Source organism: Sorex fumeus, unplaced genomic scaffold (assembly GCF_029834395.1).
Source record: "Sorex fumeus unplaced genomic scaffold, SorFum_2.1 ptg000001l, whole genome shotgun sequence".
NCBI classification, from domain to species: Eukaryota; Metazoa; Chordata; class Mammalia; order Eulipotyphla; family Soricidae; genus Sorex; species Sorex fumeus.
The window spans coordinates 7723077-7736449 of NW_026606058.1; the positions used below are offsets into that span (position 1 = coordinate 7723077).

The 13373-nt window shown below is 47.8% G+C and overlaps 1 protein-coding gene across 1 annotated transcript; it reads left to right on the forward strand.

Annotated features, from left to right (window-relative positions):
• The first annotated feature begins 3551 nt into the window (after positions 1–3551).
• Positions 3552–13000, forward strand: LOC130033045 (3 beta-hydroxysteroid dehydrogenase/Delta 5-->4-isomerase-like). Its single transcript, XM_056124779.1, has 3 exons — positions 3552–3735; positions 8607–8771; positions 11861–13000. The coding sequence occupies exons 1-3, from the start codon at positions 3591–3593 to the stop codon at positions 12667–12669; spliced, it is 1119 nt and encodes a 372-aa protein (XP_055980754.1). The 5' UTR covers positions 3552–3590; the 3' UTR covers positions 12670–13000.
• The last annotated feature ends 373 nt before the right edge of the window (positions 13001–13373 follow it).

The following is a 13373-nucleotide window of genomic DNA, read 5'->3' on the forward strand; positions in this document are numbered from 1 at the left end:
CCCCTCCCCTTAGCTGGAGGGAAGCTCGGCCCTGTCGTCAGGACCCTGAGCAGCGACCCCTTGCTGGATGAGGGAGCAAGCTGAACAGAGGCCAGGAGAAGACCCCAAGGGAAAAGACTAATTGACCAAAAGTAAAACAGTTAGCATTTTTCACTGATAATCCCTGTTACCCCAGAAATTGTTACATGATTCTGAGTATAGAGGTATATAAAATAGGCAACATGACAAATGACCTGGCACCCGAGCTGCGCAGGAGGAAGAGAGCGGCTTGGAACGCCTTCAAGAGCATCCAAGAAATAGCTAAGAGGACAAAGAACCTCCGGCTCCGGGCACATCTCTTTGATTCCACTGTTCTTCCTGCATTAACATATGCCTCAGAGACCTGGGCCCTACGCAAACAGGATGAGAACGCTATTCCGGTCTCCCAAAGAGGAATTGAAAGAGCTATGCTTGGAATATCACGTTTCACTCAAATGAGAGAAAGAATCCGGAGTTCCAGCCTCTGTCTATGATCAAGAATCAGGGACGCTGTCTCGTTTGCCAAGGTGTCAAAAATCAGATGGGCTGGTCACGTAATGAGATTTAGAGTCAACCGCTGGACTAGAGCTGTTACCGACTGGATTCCACGGGATGTCAAAAAACCGTGTGGCTGCCCACCAGATGGTCAGACTTCTTCATCAAGATCATGAATGATCGGTTTGAGGCTCTTCTTGTTCCTAGAATGAACAGACGTCATTGGGCTACACTAGCACGCGACAGGGACAAATGGAGACGTTACTGGCGCCCGCTCGAGCAAATCGATGATTAATGGAGAGTCAAGTGATCAGGTGATAAAATAGGCACACCACTCCAATTTACTGCAGTCTGTTCAGCCATGCATGGGTCTGAGCTTAACTGTGGCTTTTGATCTCTTTTGAGATTTATTTAGGGGTCTCTGAAACATGGCCAGCAGTAGAATTTACAGGGTGGTGCTAGTGTTGGTTCGTGGGGGTGACTGCCAGTGCTTCCATGTGTATTGGGAATTGGGTGAAGGTACCCCACCCCAAGTCTGAGAAAGCCTGAAGATTTCCGTCACAAAATCCGCATACCAGAATTTTCAGCAGATTATATCTTGGTGTTATATCCTGATCAGATTATATTCTGAGAAGGTGGAGTCTGACCGGAGGTATGCCAGTGATTTTGGATTGTGGAAGCAAGCGGCTGCTGGGGTCTCTGCTTGGATGGGACACCAGGCCAACCCAGCCCCACCCCTCTGATTTACCCCATTCTGTTCGGCCAAGTGTGGGTCCAAGATTACTATGGCTTTTAATCTCTTTGGAGATTTATCTATGGGTCTCTGAAATAGGCTGATAAATGAGCTTGCATAGCTGAGTCAGAGGTGGTTTGTGGGCGTGGCCACACAAACCTAACTTTTAGCTATTTAGTTTCTTGGTAAACTTGGTCCCAAGTTATTGGGGTCTGACCAAGGCACAATGGCAATTTGGGGGTATCAGGAAGCCTGAAAGCACCATCAGGCTGCTGATGCACTCACACCGCAGGTACAGATTAACCCGTTGGCGGCACCATACCCGCCCCCCCTATTTTTAACCACAAAAATCTTAGGGGGAAAAGAGGAGTTAATTAATCCCAAAGGAAGGAAAAGGGAGTAATAGGTAAAGTGAAGTAGAAAATTGGCAGACAATAGTTAAATTAATCAGCAGAGCCTGGCAAGCTCTCCGTGACATATTCAATATGCCAAAAACAGTTACAACAAGTCTCACAATGGAGACGTAACTGGTGCCTCTTCAAGCAAATCTATAAACAATGGGACGATAGTACTACAATGCTACAGTTAAATTAATAGTATTTTTTTCTACATCTATGCATGACGCAGAAAAAAAAACAATTTTAGATGAACTCTTTATTTAACTATTAAGAGCCACAAAGCTTTTAGGAAAATATCTATGGGACTAAATATCTGAAAGTACTCTTTTTCTGGGAAGGATTGGTAAGGTTGGACTGGGAATTGACAGGAAAGGTCACGGTCCTCCCGTTGTTCATCGATTTGCTCCAGCGGGCCCAGTAACGTCTCCATCCTGAGACTTCTTGTTACTGTGTTTGGCATATTGAATACGTCACGGGTAGCTTGCCAGGCTCTCCGAGAGGGGCAGAGAAATCAAACTTGGGTCGGCCATGTTGGCTGCGTGCAAGGCAAACGCCCTACCGCTGTGCTATTGCTCCAGCCCTGACAGGAAAGAGACAATCAAAACCTGGAGTGAAGGAGGCATTTCATATCTTGTTTAGGTTGGTAGTTCTCTGGATTTATATAACTGTCAAGGCTCACTGAACTACACACTTCAGTTTAACGAATTAAACACCTCAGTTTTTAAAATTAGAAAAAGGGCCATCTTGAGGATCTTATGTCACCTCTGGGTATAGGCTTCAAAGAGAGGCCACAGCGTTTTTAGTTCTTAAATTCAGTGAAAATTGGTTTTGCCACAAAAAAATGAAAAATGGGTGCAAATAATCCTAAACAGAGCCACTGTGATTCCCAGTAACAAACCCCACTCTGCTCTCATGATTCCGGATAGAGCTAGGTAGGGGGTCACTAGAGAATTCCCATTCAACCATACTCTGAAGGGTGAAAATTCAGTTGAGGTGCCACTTTCATGGCACAGAAAAGGGCCATTCCCCATAAAAATTAGTCACTGGACTTTCTGTTTATGTTTTGGTTGTGTGAACCACAACTCAGGACTAACTCTTGGCTCTGCACTCAGGAATCACTGCTTACAGAGCAGAGGACCGCCTGTGGTGCCTACCAGGAATCAAATCTGGGCAAGGCAAGCTTCTGATTAGCTGCATGCTTGCTCTGGCCCTGAACTTGGGACTGAACTGACTGACACACTGCCTATGTCCAAACTGTGCAAGTTGGCAGGAACGAGTCAAACAACACTCGGAGAAAACACTGATGTAGATATATGTCTCCCCCACCTTCCCAAATGGGTTTATTACACAAGGAAAAGTTCTCATTAGGCAGAGAGATTCCATCAATCTAAGTTAAAGTTCGCTTATTCCCTCCAGGGCCATCTTTTGCCACCAGATCTCCTTGAAAGTATCCACAGTGGTCTGGATCTCACTGTAGCCTTGAAACCCATTTTATGGTCTCTTGTCTGAGAGGAGTGAGAATCACAAGTTAAGGTCACCAGTGGGGGGAGAAAGGAAGTGGGGGAGGAGCTAACAGTGATAAAAGGATTCAAGGTGAAGACATGAAGACCAAAGACGCTGTGTCAAAGGCAACAGCATCTAAAACTCCCATCCGGCCTTCGGTGGCGAAGGAGACCAGAACCCACTCGCTTTCTGCTGGCTTTTAACGTTTCAAAAAACAAAAGTAAGAGGTTAGTTCTTTTCCGCTTTCTTTCAACTCCTCTGGGGGCTTGCAGAGACAGTGGTGGTGGTGGGGGGAACACGGATCTTTGCCAGGATGGAGGGAGGAAACTGGAGGGCATGGGGGAGCTGACAGACAACGGATTTCTGCTGTTTTCCTTTCCAGGTCTGCCCTCTGTTCTCCAGCAAGTTCTGCTTCCTGTGCGTGTCTGTGCCCAGGTTTGGCCATGGCTGCATGGAGCTGCCTTGTGACAGGAGCAGGAGGATTTCTGGGGCAAAGAATTGTCCACTTGCTGGCGGAGGAAAAGGAACTGCAGGAAATCAGGGTGCTGGACAAAGTCTTCAAACCAGAATTGCTGGAGCAATTTTCTAGTAAGTAGAGTTGGGTCGTGGGCATTTTAGCCTAAAATCTGTGCATTCGTATGGGGAGGAGGTTCTCTCTAGCAAATTAAGCAATGTGGCAACTAAAACCAGAGTTATCGGAAAGGATGAAGGACGCTGGGTTGGGTGGTGGAGGCTGCTTCAGCCCAACCTAGAGCTAGCGAGGGCGGCTTTGGACCAGCCATATCATGCTCCAGACCTCTTTTCTTCTTTTCTGTAAAATCCCTTATCAGTTCTCTCCTTGTCAACTACTCTTTGATGTCAAGACTTTTGATTTAGGGATTGCTGTGCAACAACTGAAAAGACTGAACAAGTGCTATTGCCCCCATGGATTCAGCAAAGCTGACATAAAAGGCAGAAGGGTGGAACTGACTGGGGTGTGCATGTGAACATGTGTTTGTGTGTGTGTGCTTTCATGTGTGCATGTGTGCATGCATGCATGCATGTGTGTGTGTGTGTGTGTGTGAGAGAGAGAGAGAGAGAGAGATCAAGAATTGCCGAGAAGCTCAGATAGAGAAGGGAGCACCAAATAAAGGGGGTTGGGAGGATCCTCCCAGGATGGGAGAAGCATGCTGAAAGTAGACTATAGACCGAACATGATTGCCACTCAATACCTCTATTGCAAACCACAGCACCCAAAAGGAGAGAGAGAACAAAAGGGAATGCCCTGCCACAGAGGCAGGGTGGGATGGGGGGGATGGGGGGTAGGAGGGATACTGGGATCCATGGTGGTGGAAAATGGGCACTGGTGGAGGGATGGGTACTTAATCATTGTATAACTGAAACCCAAGCACAAAAATTTGTAAGTCTACAACTGTACCTCTTGGTTTGTCACTAATAAAAATATTTTTTAAAAAAAGAAGAATTGCCAAGAAAGAGAATGTGAGATTAGGAGTTTCATAGGAGAGAGAGGAAGGGTGAGGACATACAAATGCACGAGTGGGCTTGGGCGGGAAGGCAGGAGCAGGGCCAGAGCTCACCGTGGGTCCTTTGTCTCTGATCCGCTTAGCAATCAGGAGAGTTACTGGAGAGTTGGCTTGGCTCATTGTTTGGTCTCAAACAAATAGAATAGTTGGATTTATAGGCTATCACCCACATTCCCAGAGTAAGCCTGTGAGGCCACATCCATCTGGGCTGTGGGGACACTGGAGCATGCAACTCAGGGGGAAAGCGAGCCCCCGAGAGCCCCCGAGAGCCCCCGACTCGCGGGCCCCCAGGACCATTGGCCCCAGCACTGAAAGTTCCACACCTCAGCCTGGGATGACTCCTGGTAAAGTGAGTCATCATTCTCTTGTATTTCCTCTACTTCCTCTTTGTGTACCTCCAAACCAACTTCTCTTCCCCCTTCTCAGCTTTGACAGCCTCAGTATCTACAGATTCAGACCCTCCAGAAGCCCCCCCATGCCACCCTGGCTTTCACCCATCGCCCCCTTCCTTTCTCCCTTTCAGTTTCCTCTAACCTCCACTTCCTCCTCCCTCTGCCCATTCACAGATGACCAGCATCACTGATGAGTCTGTTTAGAATTCTGATGTCATTATCTTCACCCTGAACAGGTGATACACAGGGCTTCCCAAACTTGTTCTCCCGGTGCCCCCTTTTGACCTAGAAATGCAATCCGGGGAACTGTGGCCACAGAGAGCTTGGATTCATTCATTAAGCAGTTGACTTGGAATGAATTTGGGGTCATTCACTGCCACTCTGGAAATCTTTTGTTGATGTTAATTTCTTTCTGCCAACCCCCACATGCAGTTAGGTGACCCCAGAGGGTCTAGATGGATGGTCCCATTGTAGCTCACTGGGTGTGCCAGAAAGGAGCAGGGACTAACAGATTACTTCATCCTCTCTCTGTGCTGTTTTCATCTGTTGCTCTCCAAAACAGTTTGGCATCTAAGGTAATCATCCTCCATTTTAAGTGAAGGCTAAAGGCATAGAGAAGCTCCAACTTTTTTTTTTTATTAGTGAGACACCATGAGGTACAGTTGTAGACTTACAAATTTTTGTGCTTGGGTTTCAGTTATACAATGATCAAATACTCATCCCTCCCCCAGTGCCCATTTCCCACCACCACAGATCCCAGTATCCCTCCCACCCCCCATCCCCCCATCCCACCCTGCCTCTGTGGCAGGGCATTCCCTTTTGTTCTCTCTCTCTTATTGGGTGTTGTGGTTTGCAAAAGAGGCAATGGGTGACAATAGTGTTTGGTCTATAGTCTACTTTCAGCATGCTAGAGAAGCTTCATCTTTAGTTCCTCCAGCAACTTAGAACAACCACCACCACCCCACTTACAGTATAATCCTTCCCCCCTCCCCCCCCACACACATACACACACACACACACACACACACACACACACACACACTGGCTGGGTATGGGTAGCTTTCCAAATCATGAATGTATTTCTCACAGTTCTGGGGGCAGCAGTCCACGATCAGGGGTAAGAGCCTGCCTTCCTGTCTGTGGAAGCACCTTCCTACCATAGAGTCACACTGTCACTGTCACTGTCCTCTTGTTGTTCATCGCTTTGCTCAAGTGGGCCCAATAACGTCTCCATTGTGACGATTGTTACTGTGTTTGGCATATCGAATACATCATGGGTAGCTTGCCATGCTTTGCTGGGTGAGATACTCTCGGTAGCTTGCCAGGCTCTCCAAGAGGGGTGGAGGAATCGAACTTGGGTCAGCCATAGAGTCACACAGTGGAAGAAATAAGCAAACTCTCTGAGGTCTCTTTCCTGAGAACTGGTGACACTCCGAAGGGATTGACCCTTTAGGGCCCCCCGAGACTCCTGGTGCCTCACAGCATCTCACTGGCACTAGGATTCCAGGATAGGCTTTGGCACTCACACTTCCTGGCTGAGATTACTGAACTCGTTTAAGACCCAAGCTGGGTTTGAGACCAGGCGGTCGAATTGACTCCCTTGGCCACTGGTTTGTTTGTCAGTTGCTTCTCTCCAGGCCTCCCTTCTGCCTGGTTCATGCCACAGAAGTAGTTGCACATTTAATCCTTAGAAAAAACTAAGGCTCGAGACTTGGTGGAGAAGGGGGCAAAGACCCCGCACCGATAGTGCCCCCTTGCGGTCTCTTTGGTTCTGGTTTAAGAATCTGGTTTAAGAATCCAGAAACCCAAGCTTCTGGTTTAAGAATCCTTTCTCCACTTGCTTGATTTGGGGTTTCCCTGGCCCTTGTGACATACTCCCTTGAGGCAGTCTGTTTGAGGCGAGCCACAGGGAAAAACAGAAGAAGGGAGAGGTAACGTGTAATTAGAGAAAATTCTCTTCTCGGGCTGATTCCAGCAGCTTCTTCCCTGTCGGTGGAGAGAGAGGAGAGCACACTTCGCACTCCAGCCCTGCACTTTTCCACTGTGCTTTCTCATTGCCAATTGAACTGACTTGGCCGACTCTACCTCGGAAAGAAACCAGCCCTGCACCGGGGTGACAGGAGCGAGTGAGAGGTTACAAGGGGTTGTACGCTTGAATCGCTAGTAGAATGTGACATGGACCTGTACTTCACGACTACGATTCTGCTTCGGTGACTGTACAGTGGAACTCAGAACAAACCCCACCTCATGAGTCCGCTGTCAGAGGTGTGTGCAAAGTGCGAGGCACCTATGTAGGGTGGTAATCCCAGTGACCCGGCGTGTGACGTGAAGTCATGGGTAAATCTGAGGTATCGATGCCTCTTCACAGTACTTTATTTTTTTTATTTTTTATTTTTGCTTTTTGGGTCACACCCGGCGATGCTCGGGAGTTACTCCTCCTGGTTCATGTACTCAGGAACTACTCCTGGTCGTGCTCGGGGGACCATATGGGATGCTGGGGATTGAACCCGGGTCGGGCTGCGTGCAAGGCAAACGCCCTCCTCGCTGTGCTATCACTCCAGCCCCACTTCACAGTGCTTTAGAGGAGCCTCAAGACCTGATGTCCACCAACTGTCCTTAGCTGACTGACCACAACGGCATATCTAATCTATTCGGGTTTTTGTTTGGTTTTTGGCATGGGGGTGCGGGGGGGCCTGCCAAGCTGCACTCAGGAGGCCTGGGGGTGATTCTCAGCCAATCATGCAAGCTGCTAGTTTGAATGTGATGCCGCTTAAATCCTGTAGTACAGGGAAGTTCCAGGGCTGCACCCCGTAATACTCAAGAGCCTCTGTGGTGTTGGGAATCAAACCTGGGTCCGATCTCCCAACACTCCCAGTATCTGCTTTGATTGTAGCTAATAAATTCCACCTATTTATTTCCTTTTGTCTTTCAGGCTGACGCCCTCTCACCCGCACTGGAAACCTTCAGGCTGCGTCTTCCTCTTCCTGGGCACTGTGCACCTACATTTTGATTAATAGCTTGTTCTCCTTGATTTCTCTTATTCATCCCTCTTTTCCCCACCTCTCACCAATCATCTCTCATCTCTCTTCCGTAAGGTGGCCAGGGCCAGCGCCCACTCCACCATCCTCTGTGTCTTGCCTCTCATTCCAAATCTGAACATGATCCTTCATTTGCTGACACAATTAAATTCTGAGTCTTTCCTCTGCTAACCCTCTCCCACAATCACCCTTCCTGCTCTTCGCAAGAAGTCAGATGCACTTGTCTGACTCCCTTGAACAGTTTTATGTTCCAGGCACACTCGACTTCACACAGTTCAATTTTCTCGGGGATGGAGGGAGGAAATGACTTGGGGATGGAAGCAGGTGTTTGCTCTTGTCCATTTAGCGCTACACATTCTATTTTCTATGCTTTCACTGAAGCAGGCTTCTTCCCCATTCTCCCACTTTACCCATCCTCAAAGACTTGGTAAAATGCTCTCTTTATCAGGAAGCTTCCCAGTCAGTCCGAAGAGTTAAGTGATGTTACCTGCCCCCTGTTCTCACAGAGCTGCGGAGCAAGGTCAAGGTGACGGTGTTGGAAGGAGACATTCTGGACAAGCAGTGTTTAAGGGAAGCCTGCCAGGGCATCTCCGCTGTCATCCATACGGCCTCTATCATCAATGTTCATAGTATCACCCAAGAAGACAGTATCATGAAGGTCAACTTACAAGGTAGAGTCCTTCGGGGGGCACGTGGAGAAAGCTGAGACAGGAAGAATCAGAAAACAAGAGGAGGAAGGCAGGGAAGGACCCTGCTTTGGAAACCATTTGGGCTCTGTCCCCAGTCTTTTTCTCCTCGTGACCAACGAGGAGATTCAAAGTGGCTCTCCTGTGATTTTGAGTTTGACTTATTTGCCCAAGGAAGCTTGGCAAGAGCAGAAGGACTAGAAGGTAGCCCCAGCTACCTTCCAAAGGCCAGGACAGTGCTTGCTACTGCTGTTCCAATCAAGGTTTAGGCAAAACCCAACTTCTCTCGTCTGCTGTCCAGTCACGTCCTGCTGCCCTGGGCCAAGTGGAAGCTTTGGGAGGAGGGGCAATAGCATGGTATGGGGGAGGTGGAACCAGGCCTTAGGAATGCTTTCTCCCACCTCACTGTAGCCCTCCTGAGTTCTCCAAGGTGGTTCTACTGTAAAGCCAGGAATAAACTGCTTTCGATCCAAGATGCTCCAAGTCAGGTATGAACTCCAGCCTGGGTCCGCAGGCAGGATCGCCAAGATTAGTAGGGACCTTAGCACCCTCCTGGCCACCTCCAGAAGGATTTCTCTGAAGGGAAGTAGCAAAACATGTCCATGGCAATGAGGCCAAATAGAATCACCCAGTACTTATTTCCCCTGTAACAGTTTCCTAACCGTTCATCACTGTCCATAATATCATCTCTTCAGCTTGCAGTTCTGTCTGCTATTAAAAGCAGTTCTCTTTCTTTTCGTTTTTGGTTTGTTTTGGGGCCACACTCAGTAGTGTTTGGAGCTCATTCCTGGCTCTGCACTCAGGGATCACTCCTGGTGGGGGTTGGGGGACCATACGGGGTGCCAGGGACTAAACCTGGGCCAGCCATGTGCAAGGCGAGCGAGCCCCTTAGCCATGGTACTATCCCTCCACCCCTATTAACAAGCAGTTCCTAACCAGGTACCTAATGGTTCATACTCCTTATTCAATACTCATTCAGATGGCTCTTTCTGCCTTTTATGGTTTTTTTTTTTTTCACTTTAGACACACTTGCTTAAGGACCTCATTTAGTTGCTATGTAATCTCATTCCCCCAAATCCTGGGCCAGTCTCTCTAGATCCCAGGTCCCCATCTACCTTTCCAAGTCAGTCTACTCAGACCCCCTTCCCAACGCGACTTATCACTGTGGGGTCTCCAGTCTAAACAAGCACAATCTCAGAAAGTTCCTTTCTTGTAACCACCCTTAACCAACCCCGCCCCCCTTGAAGAGGGTGCTAAAATGAGTCTGTTTTTAGTGTTTATTCCCTCTCTGATGAGTCCTTTTCATCACAGCTCCCAGTCACAGGTGATTCCAACTCCCTGAGGACCAAAGGAGCATCAGCTTATTTAAACCAGTTTCACTGCCAGGTTTAGAAATTACTTCACCTCGAGGTCATTTCCTACTCTGCAAACAAACTAGCTACAAATTTTCTCCATCTCTCTCTTTCTCTCTTTTTTTGGTTTTGGGGCCATACCTAGAGATACTCAGGGGTTCCTACTGGTTCTGCACTCGGGAATCACTTCTGGCAGTGCTCAGATGACCATATGAGATGCTGAGGATCAAATCCAGGTAGACCCCATCAAAGAAAGTGTCTTACTCATTGTACTATTTCTCCAGTCTCTGGATATCATTTTTTTTGGAGGGGTCACATCCGGCGATGCTCAGGGGTTACTCCCGGCTATGCACTCAGGAATTACTTCTGGCCATGCTCAGAGGACCATATGGGATGCTGGGGACCGAACCTAAGTTGGCCACATGTCAGGCAAATGCCCTACCCTCTGTGATACCGCTCCAGCCCCATGGATCTTATTTTTAAATATGATCCTTGTGTCTCCTCCAATCCAATTTACACACTAGGCTTAAAAGAGAAACAAAAATTACCAAAAGTAAAAATAATCCATTGCGGGCCTGCAGATGTGACTCAAAGAATAGAGCTCAGAGCTCAAGTTGTAAGGCGCTGGTTCCGAGTCCCAGTACTGCATTGTTCCTTGGAGCACCACTTACCCCCACAATAAATAAGACAAAACGTTGTCGAGGAAACTGTTGGGAAGGACCTCTAGATTGCAGGGGCTGAAATGTTTGTAAAATCGTCCCATGATAGGAATTGCCACTAGAGAGCGCACTCCTCCTCCAAGTTCTTCATGAGGCTAAGGACGGTTGGAAGTGTCAATTTCCCCGGTACTTAGCACAGTAGCACTGTCCTCTGGTTGGTCATCGATTTGCTCGAGCGGGCCCAGTAACATCTCCATTGTGAGACTTGTTGTTACTGTGTTTGGCATATCGAATACGCAACGGGTAGCTTGCCAGACTTTGCCGTGAGGGTGAAATACTCTTGGTAGCTTGCCAGGCTCTCCGAGAGGGGTGGAGGATTGAACCCAGCCTGCAGAGTCCACCGCGTGCCAGGCAAACGCCCTACCCGCTGTGCTATCGCTGCATATGTGCGTGAAGAAAATTAAGTCCGGTTTTAGGAGTTGTCTTTGTAGGGAAAACATAATGAATAATATAGCCTGGGGCTTGAGTATGTACTCAGTGGTAGAATGTTTACTTCACTCGTGCAAGTCATGAGTCCAATATCCAGGAGCACCACCCTCCACCACCCCCTCCCCCCCCGCCAGCCCCGCAAAGAACACACTCTGGACCTCCAACTTATCTCTAAAACTCACCGATAATTTCTGAATCGCTCTCTATAAAAGTCCTGTGTCAAAGTTTCTATTGACCCTCAAAAACAAGAAAAATACAAAAATTATTATAGGCATGACTCTGTATGTGTTGAGTTCTTATATTGCCCTCTTTAACCAATTACTAGGACTTTCTATATTCTAAGAGCTGTCTAACTAAGTTTTCATTTTAAAATAGTCGTTAGTGAGGTGTTGCTCTCCAAAGTCAAGTGCTGGGATCTTTTCCTTTTTGTCTCTTTCTGTGTCCACAAGATGGCCACATGCCCGGCAGAGACAGACCACACTGCTCTGCACCCTCTCCCTGCTGGGGGTGGAGTCTGTACATGGTCTGGGGGCAGGATTGATGACTGAACTAATAAGGTGCTTCCCGCGAGCAGGTACCCAGCTCATGTTGGAGACCAGTGCTCAGGAAAACGTGCCCATCTTCATCTACACCAGCTCCTTAGAGGTGGCTGGGCCAAACTCCTACAAAGAGGTTGTTCAGAATGGTCACGAAGAAGAGAATCGAGAAACGACATGGACAAACCCATATCCATACAGCAAAAAGCTTGCCGAGAAGGCTGTGCTGGCAGCAAATGGACAGACTCTTAAAGATGGTGGTACCCTGTCCACATGTGCCTTAAGGCCCATGTATATTTATGGGGAAGGGTCTCAGTTCCTTTTATTCCATATGAACAGGGCCCTGAAGAACAACAACACCCTGGAGAAGTTTGGCCAATATTCTGTAGTCAACCCAGTTTATGTTGGCAATGTAGCCTGGGCCCACATTCTGGCCTTAAGGGCCCTGCGGGACCCCAAGAGGGCCCCACGCATCCAAGGAAAGTTCTACTACATCTCAGATGATACACCACACCAAAGCTATGTTGACCTCAACTACAATTTGAGCAAAGAATGGGGTTTCAGTCTTCAGTCTGGAATGAGTTGTCCTGTGTTTCTGGCTCACTGGATCGCTTTCCTTCTAGAAATGGTGAGCTTTCTCCTCTATCCAATTTACAAATATGATCCCCCTTTCACCCGCCACTTGGTGGCATTGTCCAACAGTACATTCACCTTCTCCTATAAGAAAGCAAAGCAAGACCTGGGATACAGGCCACTCTTCAGCTGGGAGGAAGCCAAGCAGAAGACCTCGGACTGGATTGGCTCCCTGGTGAAAGAGCACAGGACCCTGAAGACAAAGATGCAGTGATCTGGGGGTGTCAAGGATGGATGTGTGTGGGGCCAAGGGAGTTTCTGTCTAACTCTCTTACCCTACCCCTTGCTTCATTCAAAACATGACATGGAGATAGAAAACCTGCTGCCGTCCTTTTATTAGGTGGCCATAGTACTGTCTCTTCCTTAACTAGGATTCTCTCTGCTTCTGTCCCCCATCCCGCCCCAAAGACAGACAAGACTGTTTACTATTATTGCCAATGCCAAAATCTTGTATGTTGATTCTGAGCTTGAGCCCCTTTGATGCAGAATTTTGCCCGTTAGTTCCATTTACTTTATCAAATGAAACAGCACTTTTTCCTCTCTAAAATTACTATTTCTTCAAGCAGCTGAATAAAAATATGAATAAATGTTTTCATGGCTAATTGTGGTTGGTATGAAGACGTACAATCCTCCCCCCGCCTCCATTTCCAGATATCATTACTTCCAAATGCAGAATTTAGAAAACACAGCCTGGAACAGAAATTTGGCAGGTTAGAACTAAAACTGACCAAGTGTCTACGAGGTCTCAGGTAAGCACTGGATGGCAAGAAGCCATCCAGACTCATGCTTGATCCTCACCAGAACCCTAGGTTTAACTGTTGACTCTTCCCGTCTGATCAATATGTAAACTTGTTCACCTGTTCATAGCCATACTAACTGGTAAGTGACCAGATCCTTTGATCCATATTGACATGAAAG

What these genes read in the sequence shown, in the direction of transcription:
- LOC130033045 (XM_056124779.1), top strand. Translation starts at nt 3,591, where the DNA reads ATGGCTGCATGGAGCTGCCTTGTGACAGGAGCAGGAGGATTTCTGGGG. An exon ending in ATTGCTGGAGCAATTTTCTA is followed by an intron (nt 3,736 to 8,606) that starts GTAAGTAGAGTT and finishes CTGTTCTCACAG; the next exon opens with AGCTGCGGAGCAAGGTCAAG. An exon ending in CATGAAGGTCAACTTACAAG is followed by an intron (nt 8,772 to 11,860) that starts GTAGAGTCCTTC and finishes TCCCGCGAGCAG; the next exon opens with GTACCCAGCTCATGTTGGAG.